We start from the raw sequence: 14264 nt of genomic DNA, 5'->3' as shown, positions 1-14264 counted from the left end.
GCAAAGGCTCATGGGTAGACGCTTGCTTGTAAACAATGACATGCTATGACCATCTGACGCATGCGCAGGTCACGACTCCCCGCTTTAAGCTGCGCATTTCAACATGTATGCACTATAACTGAAATAAAAAATAAAAGAATATATCCGCGTCAGCACTGATGGCGCGCTATGGAAGTACGTGATGATATCCAGCGGCATAGACATCATAGACATTATTATAGCACATAGAATAGAACCACTGTATAATTTTGTTAATAAGTTAATGTAGCTCACGTGACATCACACCACACCACACCAGCCGAGAATATATCGTTCTTGATATGCCGTAGGATTGGCTTGACTCATTACTGAGGGCGCTATTGCAACACAGTTTACCCAAAATCACAGTGTCGAACACGATCAGTAATCAGGATTGCACCAAGCTAATAAGTTACATTTCTATTGAAAAAAAAAACACCTAAATAATAATAATTAAACATTTTGATTTATTTGTTTTCCCAATAAATGACATTTATTACAAAAAATAAAAGATATGTTTAGAATGTTACAGTCGGGGAGAGTAAGACAAGATTTCCGTTTTCGACATTCTAAAATTCTTTCGTTTTTATGGAGAAAAGTATTTTGCCAAATAAAAGCATATTTATTTATTCAAAAAAATGAAAAAAAAATCACAATCTCGAAAACTCTTTAATATTGCACACAGAAATAGGAATATGACTATCAAACAACAAAGATATCTTATCTAAATACACGTACTCTTATTCAACTATAGAGGGCGCGATTTATGGGAAAAGACTATTACGATTAATACTAAATACATTTGACAACGATCGACAGTAATTACTTGAAATACAATTGCTTTCTAATAATCTACAATGAAACAACTTTCAGAAGAGAATTGCACGTTTCGATACATGGGTGATATTAAGGCATATTATTACATGAAATACAACATATAAAATCAAAAATGCCGTAATACAAAAAGAAATACATGCAAACTACGTACATGACTCGGCTTACACATTCACAGTTTGCGCTAAATCTACACAACTCGGCCACTTAGCATCACCAAAACGGCTAGCCCTGTTTCATAACTTGAACCGAATTAATGTCACGCTGACATCGCGCAATCTTCCAGACAAAACCTACTTAGTTACAGTTGAGCCAGTCCTCTGACTTGTCCTTCGGGTACCCATATTCCACCCTCATTTCCATATCGTTGAACAGCCAATATGAATTACCCTTGAAGAAGTAAGTGTTACCATCCACCCAACTAAACGCTGCGTCAATTTTACTTGGAATTCCTGCCCAGTGTTTACGTATGGACCGGACACCGCCGGGAATCACTTTCTCATCGTTCTCGTTCCAGATGTAATATTTCGATCTTTTGAAAATGTAGATTTTGCCGTCTCCAGACCAGACAAATGCTGCATCTGGGTTCCGTGGGAGTCCAGTACCTTGTATGTTTTTCGGGTAACCAGCTTCCAGCTCGCTGCCATAAAAACGCCAAAATCGATCACCTGAAAACACCAAAGTATTCAAATTGTCACATTCATGGGGGAACCGGAACTCACTCACAATTCATATTCACAAATCAAATGGGAAGTTCTAGACTAAACTCACTCTAAAATAGTTGAATACCTCAGAATTGGATCATGGAAAAATTAATTTCAAGTTCATTGAACGCAGCTAATATCGATTGGCCGGCTAAATAAACATGCGTCCCAAGTTCGTGAAGTAAGGTCACATTCTCAGTTTCGTGAAAGAATACAGAATAATACTGTATCTGTCAGTTCCGCCGGACGCGATGCGGGCTAGTACCCCCCCCCCCCTCCGGGGACAATACATAGAACTTGCCTAATGGGGACGTGCCCCTGAAATGGGTCGCGTTTTTTGGATTTTAGGTATAAGTATAGTCGGTTTTATTTCTGGTCAAGATAGGTATAAATATCGGCAATATTTTTCCGATTTGGTATAAATAACCTGAACATTGTGTTAATAGTATGCTCTTGTGTGAGTGACAGAGGTGTTTCTATGGTAAAAATACATATTTTAATAAATCAATATACAATGCAACTGCTGGCTTACATGTGCTTCTATTGGAGATGCTCTTCTAATAGAGCAAATACGGTAACTGTTTTATTTGGAATAAACAGTGATGACAGAAATGGTACTTTGGTATAAATATGGGTATCGATTTTGCAACTATCAATGTATAAAAATGGCCACACGTTTGAATACAGGGGCACCTCCCTACCCAGCTATGTATCAACTGCCCCCCCGTTTAAGTATATACCGATGGTTTGCATGGCATTAGACCATGCGTTGTGTATCCGTGGACCACCGCCCGATCCAAAAACCAACTGAACAACTTCAACTTATTTTGCAGATTATATGGTATATATGGTATATCTATGTTTACCTTTAAAGAAAAACGTTCTTCCGGACCAAAACGATGTGAACCCAGTATTGATATTGCCGGGGAGACCGGGGAATTCTTCCTTCAGTCTCCTTGGGTATCCAGACACCACACCGTCGTTGCCATGCAGCTTCCAAAGATACAGCCCTTTAATAACCAGTGTGTTTTTGTCGTAGTCTATAACGATAAGACAGATTTTGTCACAGTGTTAAAATATCGCAGAAATTCCCATACGAATTTAAACATAATTGCATTGGTCAGGTGACATGACGATTATCACGTGCATTACATTATGCGCAATTTGGTATTTGTTCTATGTTATAAAGGGCGGTAGTCGTCGCGCCACGCATGCGCGAGATATATGAGTCTCATATAAACAAAGATGGCAACTTCGACCGTTGCGCAGATTATCGAGTACTGAGACGCTCCCAAGCTTTAATTAGGTATTTTTAGGTGATTGGAAGGTATCAAAGAAGTCACCGTTGGTATTCAGTGCAAGTCGCGCCCAAATCAAACCTCGTACTTGTGATTTCCATTTGAAGAGCGCATTGGATTGTGGGAAAATCATTTTTTTATCAACACAAATGTCGCACATGCGCAGCGCGGCGACCACCGCGCTTTAAGGAACAGTTCGGAGATCTCCTTTTCTAAAATGTAACAACGTACGATCGCGCAAGTAAATGACGAGGAGGAAATCCGTGTATCGGAGATCGATATGAAAATCATGTACCTGTAAGAACGGCATCGAAGTCACTCGTACATACGTCGGGTGCACCTGGGTCTACTGGAGTCCCGTCGGTTATGACATCGGCTTCATTCGATCCTGAAATTGGGTAAATATATATATATATATACATATAGATAACAGTCAATAATCAAACTTAACCGATTAACACTTAATAGCGGATAATGCACCGATCACGACCGTGTTCCGAGCACATGCGCAAATAGTCGAATATTTCAATGGATGTCAGACAGACCAAAATCATGTCACAGACCTATTTACATATCGAAATTAGAGGGGCGAACAAAATTATTAAAGTTTGTAACATTAAAAAATTCATAACTCTAGCTTAGTTTTAGGCTGTTTAAACATGAAAGACTAATTTGTGATCAGTGATACACTGGACAGACAAATCATATCTACTCTTCGGGGTAAAAGGTAGCGGAAGGACGCCCTCTGTATTGACAATTGACGCAACTCGCGGTGCATGTACTGTGATCATAGATGAGATAGTATGGGATATGATGGAAAAACTCTGTTTCCAAGAGTAACTTTTACTAAAATGAAAATACTTAAAAAAATATCGTGCTTTAAAAAATGGTTATAAATTTAAATAAATTACCATATAAAGTTTGAATGCCGATGATGTCATCTTGTTTGAGTTGTAAATCTGGCACGTATCCTAGATAGAATGGATACATGATGGCGTTCTGGTCTCCTGAATGGGATAATCCCAGACTGTGTCCTAATTCGTGTGTCGCCGTGAAATCTAAGTTGATGCCATGGTCGGAGTTCACTGTAAAATACTCATCGTCGTCAAAATGCATGTCGCCATCTTCAGGGAAGTACGCATGCGCCAGCGTTCCACCTAAATAATAATTAATGCAAATGTAATGTTCTATGTGACGGACATTATTTATTACATAGTTATGGATAATTGAAGGTGGTTAATGTTTAGTTAAAGCGGGAGGGTCGTCACCTGCGCACGCGTGGAAACTGAGTCCCAAGCGATGATAACAACACACGCTAAAACGCAAAGGCTCATGGGTAGACGCTTGTTTGTAAACATTGACACTCTATGGCCATCTGACGCATGAGCAGGTGACGACTCCCTCGCTTTAAAATAAACTATGAACGACGACGTCAACATTTCGTGCGGGATAAATGGCCGAATCATTCAGTGTCATGCTCATACATACGGGTATAACGAAATGACCATTTGGGCGCCAATGTCCATTATTCTCACATAATTTAACAAATAATTCCACACATATTAATAACATTTTGGCCGGAAATGTTATGTCGTTCACGGGGTTAATAACTACATATGTAATTTCTTACCAGGGCCATCAAATGCAGCCCCTGGACCATCGCTATGTACACCCGTTGCAAACTCTATAAGAATATCTGCTTCGCCATTGGAAACCTCGGTAAACGTCAAAGGAGTGACGTCACTCCAATGCTTGAACGATCGGTAGATGGCGTCCCTCTGCTCACTATCCGTCATGTCACTGGTATAACTCAGAAATCGGAACGTCAGGTCAGTTTTTCCCCATTTGTATCCTGTGTGCGAAACATGAAAGAAACATTTTCTTTGGCGCGCACTCACGTATCACCCAGTATCAAGTTTTACTCATTGTTCGTACGTATAAGTAAAGGTTTAATCCTGTGTAAATGCTGAATGTGTACGCGAGTCGAGACTTACCCCCTAAGGCATATCTTCTTAACCTTTCTGGCATGAACTTAGAGATCGTCGCCTCGTTATCAGAGCCCATAACAGCTGAGCCAATCATATCCTCCACGCCACAACGAGGCACGTTCATCATGTTCATGGTAGCTTTGTCTAGACGCCCCGTCATGTCTAAATTTGCCATTCTTTGAAAAGTCATTATTGCTCCTCGTTCTTCCTCCGGATCGAACGTGTTTCGATTATGAGAGAGATATCCGTATGTCTTGAGATACTCCTGTAACCATAATGGGTGCAATGTTCGCCTGACCACACATCCTGTGTCGTCACTTCCTTTCAGTGTATGTACAGACACTTAAGAACACTTACATTTGTATCAGAATCAAATCACAAATTAAAGAGTAATCATAGTACAGAGTTGCCGTTCCATTCAGCGGAGTATTTTGTTTTAATCTTTGAGCAATAAAGCTATTTTTCATATTTTCCGAAATATTTTGACCAAGACCTGCAGTGAACTTGAAATTAAGTTCATCTGTACCAAAACTCCATAGAAATTTAAATAAAAATAGGCAATTTGTTTTTCTAATGAAATTTTAATATAATTTTGTATTTTCGTCGGCGTTCGAATAGATATATGGAAATATATATATGTACATTTTTAGACAGAATCAAACATCGTAATTTATTCTAGTCTATTTGGGACGATATTGAACTTTACATCCTAGTGGTGAATCTACTATAGTCCGCTGATACTATTGATGTGACACATTACCGTGGTAGGAACACATACAATAGGCTGGGGGGAAATAACACAACAAAGTATTAAATAACACTGTGTCTGCCAATAAACCCACTCACTCTTTAATGGGTTGAGGCGTTTGTGACCCGACTACATTTCTGTTGAATCTAAACAGTCGCCATGAAATAGAGTGCAAATTGACGAATCGTAATATGTACTTACCATTGGTCGACTCATTGCTTTGGTCACGTGATTCAAGCAACCAATCATAAGCAGTATTACCACAAACTTGTGAGCCATTTTCATGTCGACGAACAATTACAATATATCTACGCGATGAACAGAGAAGGTTCGAAGTCAGAAATAATGCAAGGCGAGACTGTTTGTGCTCTGTTCAGCATTATATAGCTAACAGACACCCTCGCGGAAACGGATCGTAGCTAATTCAGTTAAAATGATAGGAACCGTAAGCTGAAATCGCTTATCGCAAGCCGATCGGCTGAAGTGAGTTCAACCATCATGAATGGAACAACATGGCATGTATTTTTTTGCGGTGCATCGGGAAACGTGACCATTGAAACAATTGAAAAGATATGATTTATTACACCGTGAAATTGGATTACCTGTACCTGAATTTAGGGTAAGAGTTTCATATCGCTAACTTTCAATATATATAAGGGACGACGTCAAAAGATCGATGTCGGATAAAAAACTTATTTCCTTTAGTTTGGGGGTGGGGGGTTTTGACCTCAAAAAGTTTCCATCCGACAAAAACGATTTTATTTTTTAATGAAGTCAAAAAAATCTTGGAGTATTTGTAGTTCGTTTTTTTTTCTATCCAATCATGGACAGAAATAACCGAAAAGGGAAAAAAAAACAGAAAAATGGTTTGGTTCGAGTGTAAATCTGTGCGTCAAGTGAGGTGCATTTGTAAACTCTTTTTACACCCTCCCGACAACCAACTGCTATGCCATACTACTGTCCTATTATCAATTTGTATTTAATGGTGAATGTAGTCTGACGCCATGACCAATATTTATCAATTAAGTTTCAGTGAGGGTAGGGGGTTTGGAAAAAACTAAAGGAATTAAGTTTTTTATCCGACATCGATCTTTTGACGTCGTCCCTAAAGTTGTATAGAATGTGATGAATAAAGAAATAACAGCGAGAGTCTTTCGATTAAAGCCGGCAACGGAGTTGCACTCGATTCGGCGGAGAGTTAAAGTGAGCTTGGACACATTCTGTCACGTGTAATCACTAAAAAAATTAGTTTGAGCAACCAACACGGTTGGCGAATCAAGCGATCCCCGTTACATGTAGGCTTGTTCTAATAAACGCACCATAAGAACACCCCCGTTGCATCAAATACATTACAGCGATACTCACCTTAGCAAATGAGCTTACTTCTGAATCAGTGCATGTGCCGGTATCTCTACTTCTCCTGCCACCGCTGATTCCCGGTCTTATATAGCCTGGTCAAACCGAAAGACCGGATACGTCAAGGAGTAGCATACGGAAGAATCAATCAATCAAATTAGCAAATCTAACCAAAGATTTTGTTTCACGGGGAAGTTAGCTGAGGACCAGTATCACACCAAAAAAGGGATTATCACTGCTACGTTTACTATGACCTCATAAGGGCGAGAGAATCGGTCAGACGTCATGTCCATGTGTACACATTAGATAGTCGCAGTAATACAAGGTGGACATTAGATAGTCGTGGGTGATATCGAATATACAGTACATAAACATCAGAAGTGATATGTCAATATATATATATATATATATATATATATATATATATATATATATATATATATATATATATATATATATATATGTGTGTGTGTGTGTGTGTGTGTGTGTGTGTGTGTCAACCAAGTCTCAGACTGCTATAGAAACCTGAGACCAAGTTAAATGATGTGTCCGCTGCATCAATGGACGAGAGATCTAGGCATAGTTAATTCCTCCCTGGGCAGTCAATTCAAGTTAATCAATAACTTTTTAATAATACAACATCGCTTCATCCTGCGTGGGTTTAATAATACAACATCGCTTCATCCTGCGTGGGTTTAAAACTCCATTTTTCCAATGATTGTGTACACAACTATATCAACAGGTCTGCATGTTCTCTGCCAGGCCCTGAACTTGAAAACAAAACGTCTTATCAATGCCATGACAACGCAAGTAGACAATGGCGTATCTCAAATTGTACACCAACGACCGACTCGCACAAGTTTCAATTGCGAATGTTAAAAACAGAGCCGGTTAATATCAGCGTAGAGCATTAATTTCATTTGTTAGCGAGTATACAGTGTGTTATAGATTATATCACGCCTGTTCATCACTATCTCGACATCGACGGAAAGTTTTTACCCAAAGCTGATTTGTATTATATAAATGAATTTAACAATTTGTATTTCAAACAAGCTGAGTGCAAGAAAAGCAGTTGCTTCATATTCACTTGTATACTTATATTGCCAACTTTATACGCAATTCTGTCTGATGTGGACTCAATATTATGGCAGGCTGTTCTACTTAATAACTAATTGTTCTGATACAGGAGTCTGTATGTTGATTGAATATGATGCCCTCATTTAATAAAATGTGAAATACTGTTACGTTCTTTAAATATACGTAAAGTTCAGACTCGATTTCCAGCCCCTCCCCCTTCGCGTGTGTTGTACCGTTCCAGTTTGTTATACTGTTCACAACGATATTTGTTGTGGGCGCCCGAGGCTGAGTCGCAGTTGCGTGGCGGTACGAGACTGGAGCCGAGTCTACGCATGGTTATACGGAGCACTCAGCATCACACTGAAATCTCTCAGTTACAATCGGAGGGTGTGGGGTGAATGCGTTACAGAACTAATCGTCCAGAGCATGAAACCAATACAAACATTTGGGTGGCTACAGGATGTCTACTGCCCGCTCACGAATTCTGTCCGTGCTTCACGGAAAAAATGGTTTCCACTTATTACTTCGAATTCGGTTCCATCGAGACACAAAAGCTTTAATCCCTTATTTGCCAAACGTATTATCGTGGTTAGTCAGATACGAAACCTATAAATCGACCCAATCGGCTCGAGTAGACTCGGAAAACAGACCCCCCAGCGACGACATTTCATAATTATCTCAATGTTTCGTGTTATGAACTCTTTTTTATTTAATTGAAACTTTTATTGTAATCTTTTGAAAAGATACTACAATATACTTTGTAATACAAATTTGAAATCTCGGGCATCAATGTTAACGTTTAATACGTATTGAACGGTTCAAAGTGTGTGGTCAGATGATTTACGAGAGAATTCACGATGATGTTACATACATGCATATCAATCACCAGGTGTTAACTTGAATTTTATTCAATGTACAGACATGTGCATGAAACATCTGTGCATTATATTCTAGGGAAAAGAAAGAAATACGAGGAGATTTAAAGAAATAATACATGCGCGCGTTATAGAAAAACAAGTCCAGATTATATGAAACTAATACATACATCGTGAGAGCTACAGGATGCACATTGCCTTCTCACGTATTTTGATCATGCTTCACAGAAAAACGGTTTCCACTCATTTCCCTCGAATTCATTTCCAATATCTACACAAAAGAATTCTAATTAGAGCAATGTATCGGATTCTTTGAATGTAAACAACACTGGATTCAGATTACACTACATATCCGCAACATATTTTAGTTCACCTTTGAGTCACTATTTTACAAAATATCATAGCAATACAAACCAGTAGTAGTCTAAGTTTTGGGAGTAATTGAGGAAAACTGGTTTATTAAACATTACACAGCACCAGCCATGATGCAAGCTTACAATAACCATTGCGGTTCAAGATTGTGTTTTGTAAATTTCAGAATGTAGCTGCCACTTTAAACAGGTAAATTTTAGACAGCTAAATATCTGTCGAATATATTTTCTGGCATGGAATTGCAATCGAGTCACTAAACCCACGTAACAATGTGAGACTTAAAAACAAATACACCTAACAAAAGAAAGCGGGTGCGGGAGACATATCACAGAGCAGTCAGGCTCTAGGTAGGTCACTGGAGACACGCAATGCCAAGATGGTATGTTTTTCTCACACAAATAGGCCTACATGTGCAAATAACAATGTTGTAAGGAAAGTGGCTACATCATACACGGAAGAACATACAGCCACGTGACGACAAACAACAAACAATAACCAAAGTCTAAACCAGCCCACACATTGCAATAGATAAAAATTACCTTAAAGTAGCGACAAGTGGAAAACTTTTTTTTTCTAATAGTTTGTTATGAACACGTTTTTAAGACAATGTCCACCAGAACAAACAATCCAAGTCATTTACTGTCAAGGAAGCTAGCAAGACACATGGAGTTCAATACTAAAACAACCCTAACAATAACTTACTTGACCAACCAACACCGTTCTGTACACATGCAATAGTGCAGGTAAGTTACAGATATTGAAAAGCTCAAAGAATTTCGTCGATATTCTACTCAAATGTTTTCGCCTTACGTGAACTCCGAGAAAGCTGACTATCGGAGCTGCATGAAATCAGATTAAATCAGAAATTTAAGAAAAAAGTGACAAGCCTGGAGCTATTCTTTGTAAAACTCCCGACTTATGAGTGTCGCCCTCAACGGTGGCACTGTCAAGTGATGTCACCAGTGCCAAAGTGAATATATGTTCAATTGTATTGGCTCTTAACCCTACAACCACCAACTCCAGCGTATGATTAATGAACAAATACCCTCGGGCGCGGACATCCGGGCATTTTCACCGCCTGGCAACCGGCCTGGCAACCCGTTGAGACTCCTCTGAACAGTATAACAAGATTAGCCCTAGGTGTGTAACATATATAAATTTGGTTGTTCGGGATTACTTCAAAGTTGAGTTGGTGTTGTTTTCTCGAATTTTCACCGGCTCGACCGGCGTTCCACAGCAGTGCGCACAGAGCCCATAGAAATGCATGTACAGTGGTGCGCGTCGTAGTAACGTAGAACGTATGTGACGTAGCTCCGCCCCCGAGGATATGATAATATTCGCCGTTCCACGTCTTGTTCGTGTCATATGCGACGTATACTACGAGTCACAGTGTAAACTTATACATGCACGACGACCACGGCTGATCTTTATCGTCCTAACCAAACTTTGAGACAAAAAAACTTGTTCACCTTTATAGACGCTGATATAAAATACCTACACCCGAGTCCGGCGTTGGATGTAGTTAGATTTATCTTATGTTGGCATCATTTGGTCACATGATCAAATAAATGGGCTAATTATTCTCTTACAAAATAGTGACACTAATTAAGATATGAACTGGGTTTCGCTGCCAAGCTCTAATTTAAAATAATAACTTTAAAAATGCTCCCATATTGTTGAGTCGGAATAGTTGAATCAGCAACCAAAGAAGGCACACGTCGAACTGCAGCTGAAAGAGTTATTCGTTTATGTGAACATCTTTACATAAATTTATGAATTTTGTTACCAACATACCTCTTTACCATGTGCATAACAACAAACATGACAGTGTGTTATGTGATTACAAACATGACAGTGTATTGTGTGTTTACAAACATGACAGTGTATCATGTGTTTACAAACATGACAGTATATTATGTGTTTACAAACATGACAGTGTATTATGTGTTTAAACAGACAGTGTATTATGTGTTTACAAACATGACAGTGTACTATGTGTTTGCAAACATGACAGTGTACTATGTGTTTAAAAAAGACCGTGTATTATGTCTCTACAAACATGACACTGTATTGTGTGTTTACAAACACAACACCGTATTGTGCTCGTGTTTACCAACATGGCAGTGTAATATGTGTTTACTAACACGAAACTGTATTATGTGTTCACAAACATGACAATGCACTATGTGTTTACAAACATGACAGTGTATTGTGTTTACCAACACGACAGTGTATTATGTGTTTACATATATGACAGGGCATTATGTGTTTACAAACATGACAGTGTACTATGTGTTTAAACAGACAGTGTATTATGAATTTACATACATGACAGTGTACTATGTGTTTGCAAATATGACACTGTATTATGTGTTCACAAACATAACACCGTATTGTGCACGTGTTTACCAACATGACAGTGTAATATGTGTTTACTAACACGAAACTGTATTAGGTGTTCACAAACATGACAATGCACTATGTTTTTACAAACATGACAGTGTATTGTGTTTACCAACACGACAGTGTATTATGTGTTTACATATATGACAGGGCATTATGTGTTTACAAACATGACAGTGTACTATGTGTTTGCAAACATGACAGTGCATTATGTCTCTACAAACATGACAGTGTATTATGTGTTTAAACAGACAGTGTATTATGAATTTACAAACATGACAGTGTACTATGTGTTTGCAAACATGACACTGTATTATGTGTTCACAAACATGACAGTGTACTATGTGTTTGCAAACATGACAGTGTATTATGTGTTTAAAAAAGACAGTGTATTATGTGTTTACAAACATGACAGTGTACTGTGTGTTTACAAACATGACAGTGTATTATGTGTTTACCAACACGACACTGTATTATGTGTTTACAAACATGACAATGTACTATGTGTTTACAAACACGACAGTGTATTATGTGTTTACAAACATGACACCGTATTGTGCACGTGTTTACCAACGTGACAGTGTATTATGTGTTTACCAACACGACACTGTATCATGTGTTTACAAACATGACAATGTACTAAAGGAAGGTGTAGAAAGTAATATTTATTAAAACAAACAAAGCTGAAGAGTAATATAAAGAATAATAATATTTCAATAACTCATCAATAGGAACAAATGTATAGGCCCAAATGAAACCAACGTCATTATAGCTTAAAAACACAAACTATACACACAATATGATGTACATGGTAGAAATGGATATTTAATAAAGTTTTGTTGAAAAATGTCAGACAACAGAGACGTCATCACAGATTGGCAGACGGAGTTGTTGATAAACTATTGAAGCGTGTTTTTTACGCATTTAGCTGGTCACGTGACAGTATTGAGTAATGTATCACCATATTGCAGATTCATTGAACGAGTTAGACACGAGTTAGGACATTGTACTAAACAGAAATAACATGCCGGCGGCAGACACGTCGGGGCATGACAACCAAACCACGTATTGGTTTAATAAACGATTTAATATTTCAAATTGTGATATTCAAAACGATATTAGAAGTAATTATAGTATTTGTTCACAAGGTTACTTGGTCGTAATTATGGTTTATTATATTGTATAGACAATGAACTGTGTATTGTTATATTTGTGTTAATTTGAATTATTATAAAATAAAAATAAAAATTACTGTAGATTAACTTTCTACTTGGTTAAGGTTTCAGGAGTGGAATGATGTTTTGTTTTGTCTATGTGGGTTACATTGCGTTGTGCTGTTACAGAATATGTTTTTGATTTGATTACTTTCCGCTTGATAACCTGTGTCGGTAATTTTTCTAGTTAAACGTTAAATCAGAAAATTCATTGAATCAAAGAGTAAACAATAGTTATTATTTTTATATTATAACGACAAAAATATGTTTTTTGTTTTTTTAATTTGGTCGTTGAAGAATACTTGGGAATGGAGTGTAAATTCAAACTGTGTTCCATTATTTAAACATTAACATACAAGAAAACTACGAAACCTAGCCTGAAAATAAATTCTGAACGCATTATATGATCCATTTTTTCATTTTAACAAAATATATTAATATTCTCAGTACTAAGCACACCATGAACCAATAAATTATTATAAAAATATGAATTGTATTTACCGTACAACTGGCTGTGAGGTATATCAAAATCTTAAACCAAAATGTGCTATCACCCATCACAGTGATTTCAATTAGTAATTTGCAAATTATATTTGGAAGCATTGTAGTTCCTGCAGCGAGCAGATAATTGTTATTTAGGTAAAATGTGTGAGAATATAGTGACATATCACATCGTGTATATAACAGGGTGTTATGGCAATCCAATGTTATAGTCATAATGTGTCGAGCGATATTTATCGTATGACGTGGTATACACTAATCAGGGGTGTGCCAACTAGATTCCCCGTGGCTTAGATGATTGAATATTGCAACGGTATATTAATTGCACGCTTATTTCTGCTGGCCTACTGTGGCTGATTTTTTTCTCTGCAAAACGCGGTTCGGAAATAAACTTATTCTCACCACGATATTGAAATCGACCCAGTATTGACCTCATATTCCTTATAGGCACTGGTATCGTACTGTTCAATGAGGCATACGGTCTGAGCCATTTACTAATACCGTTATTAGCTGATATTAAAGGAAATATGACCCAGGAGTGTCAACAACAAAAAAACAGGCATTTATACCGAATGCCTAAGGCAATAATAAACGAAACATTAACCAAACAAAACAAATGATGGCAGAATAGTAGAATCATACAAATGGACTCAGCGCTACTTTCTATGTCGCTACAAGCTATATCGTGCTACTAGTATATAGGGTGTGACGATGACAGCATGTTAATGTTTCTGTTAGAGCCATATTTTCTGTTGATATTGGTTGTACGCGATGACTTCTGCGTTGAAGTGTTGGCACCACCCTGTACACGATATGGTAGTCCAGCCTCATTTGCATATGTATAACGAGAATACCACCCGCTGTTCAGATTACCAC

The 14264-nt window shown here is 37.9% G+C and overlaps 2 protein-coding genes across 2 annotated transcripts in view; one reads left to right on the top strand and one right to left on the bottom strand.

Moving 5' to 3' along the window:
- Positions 1–465: 465 nt before the first annotated feature.
- Positions 466–7026, bottom strand: LOC100366845 (matrix metalloproteinase-19-like). Its single transcript, XM_002730707.4, has 8 exons — positions 6956–7026; positions 5792–5898; positions 4849–5107; positions 4485–4706; positions 3766–4011; positions 3150–3242; positions 2423–2596; positions 466–1520 (listed from the first exon to the last, which is right to left on the bottom strand). Exons 2-8 carry the CDS (start codon positions 5873–5875, stop codon positions 1150–1152), a joined length of 1449 nt encoding a protein of 482 aa, XP_002730753.2. The 5' UTR covers positions 5876–5898; positions 6956–7026; the 3' UTR covers positions 466–1149.
- LOC102803551 (high affinity cationic amino acid transporter 1-like) overlaps positions 5863–14264 on the top strand; it is a 23722-nt gene continuing 15320 nt past the window's right edge. The window contains exon 1 of the mRNA XM_085490658.1: positions 5863–6209. The gene's annotated coding sequence lies outside the window, so the exon portion shown is untranslated. The remainder of the gene's footprint in view (positions 6210–14264) is intronic.

This window comes from Saccoglossus kowalevskii, chromosome 15, assembly GCF_978046115.1.
Source record: "Saccoglossus kowalevskii chromosome 15, keSacKowa6.1, whole genome shotgun sequence".
NCBI lineage: Eukaryota > Metazoa > Hemichordata > Enteropneusta > Harrimaniidae > Saccoglossus > Saccoglossus kowalevskii.
Note: the sequence above shows the minus strand (reverse complement) of the source record. Positions and strands in the feature narration are given on the sequence as shown.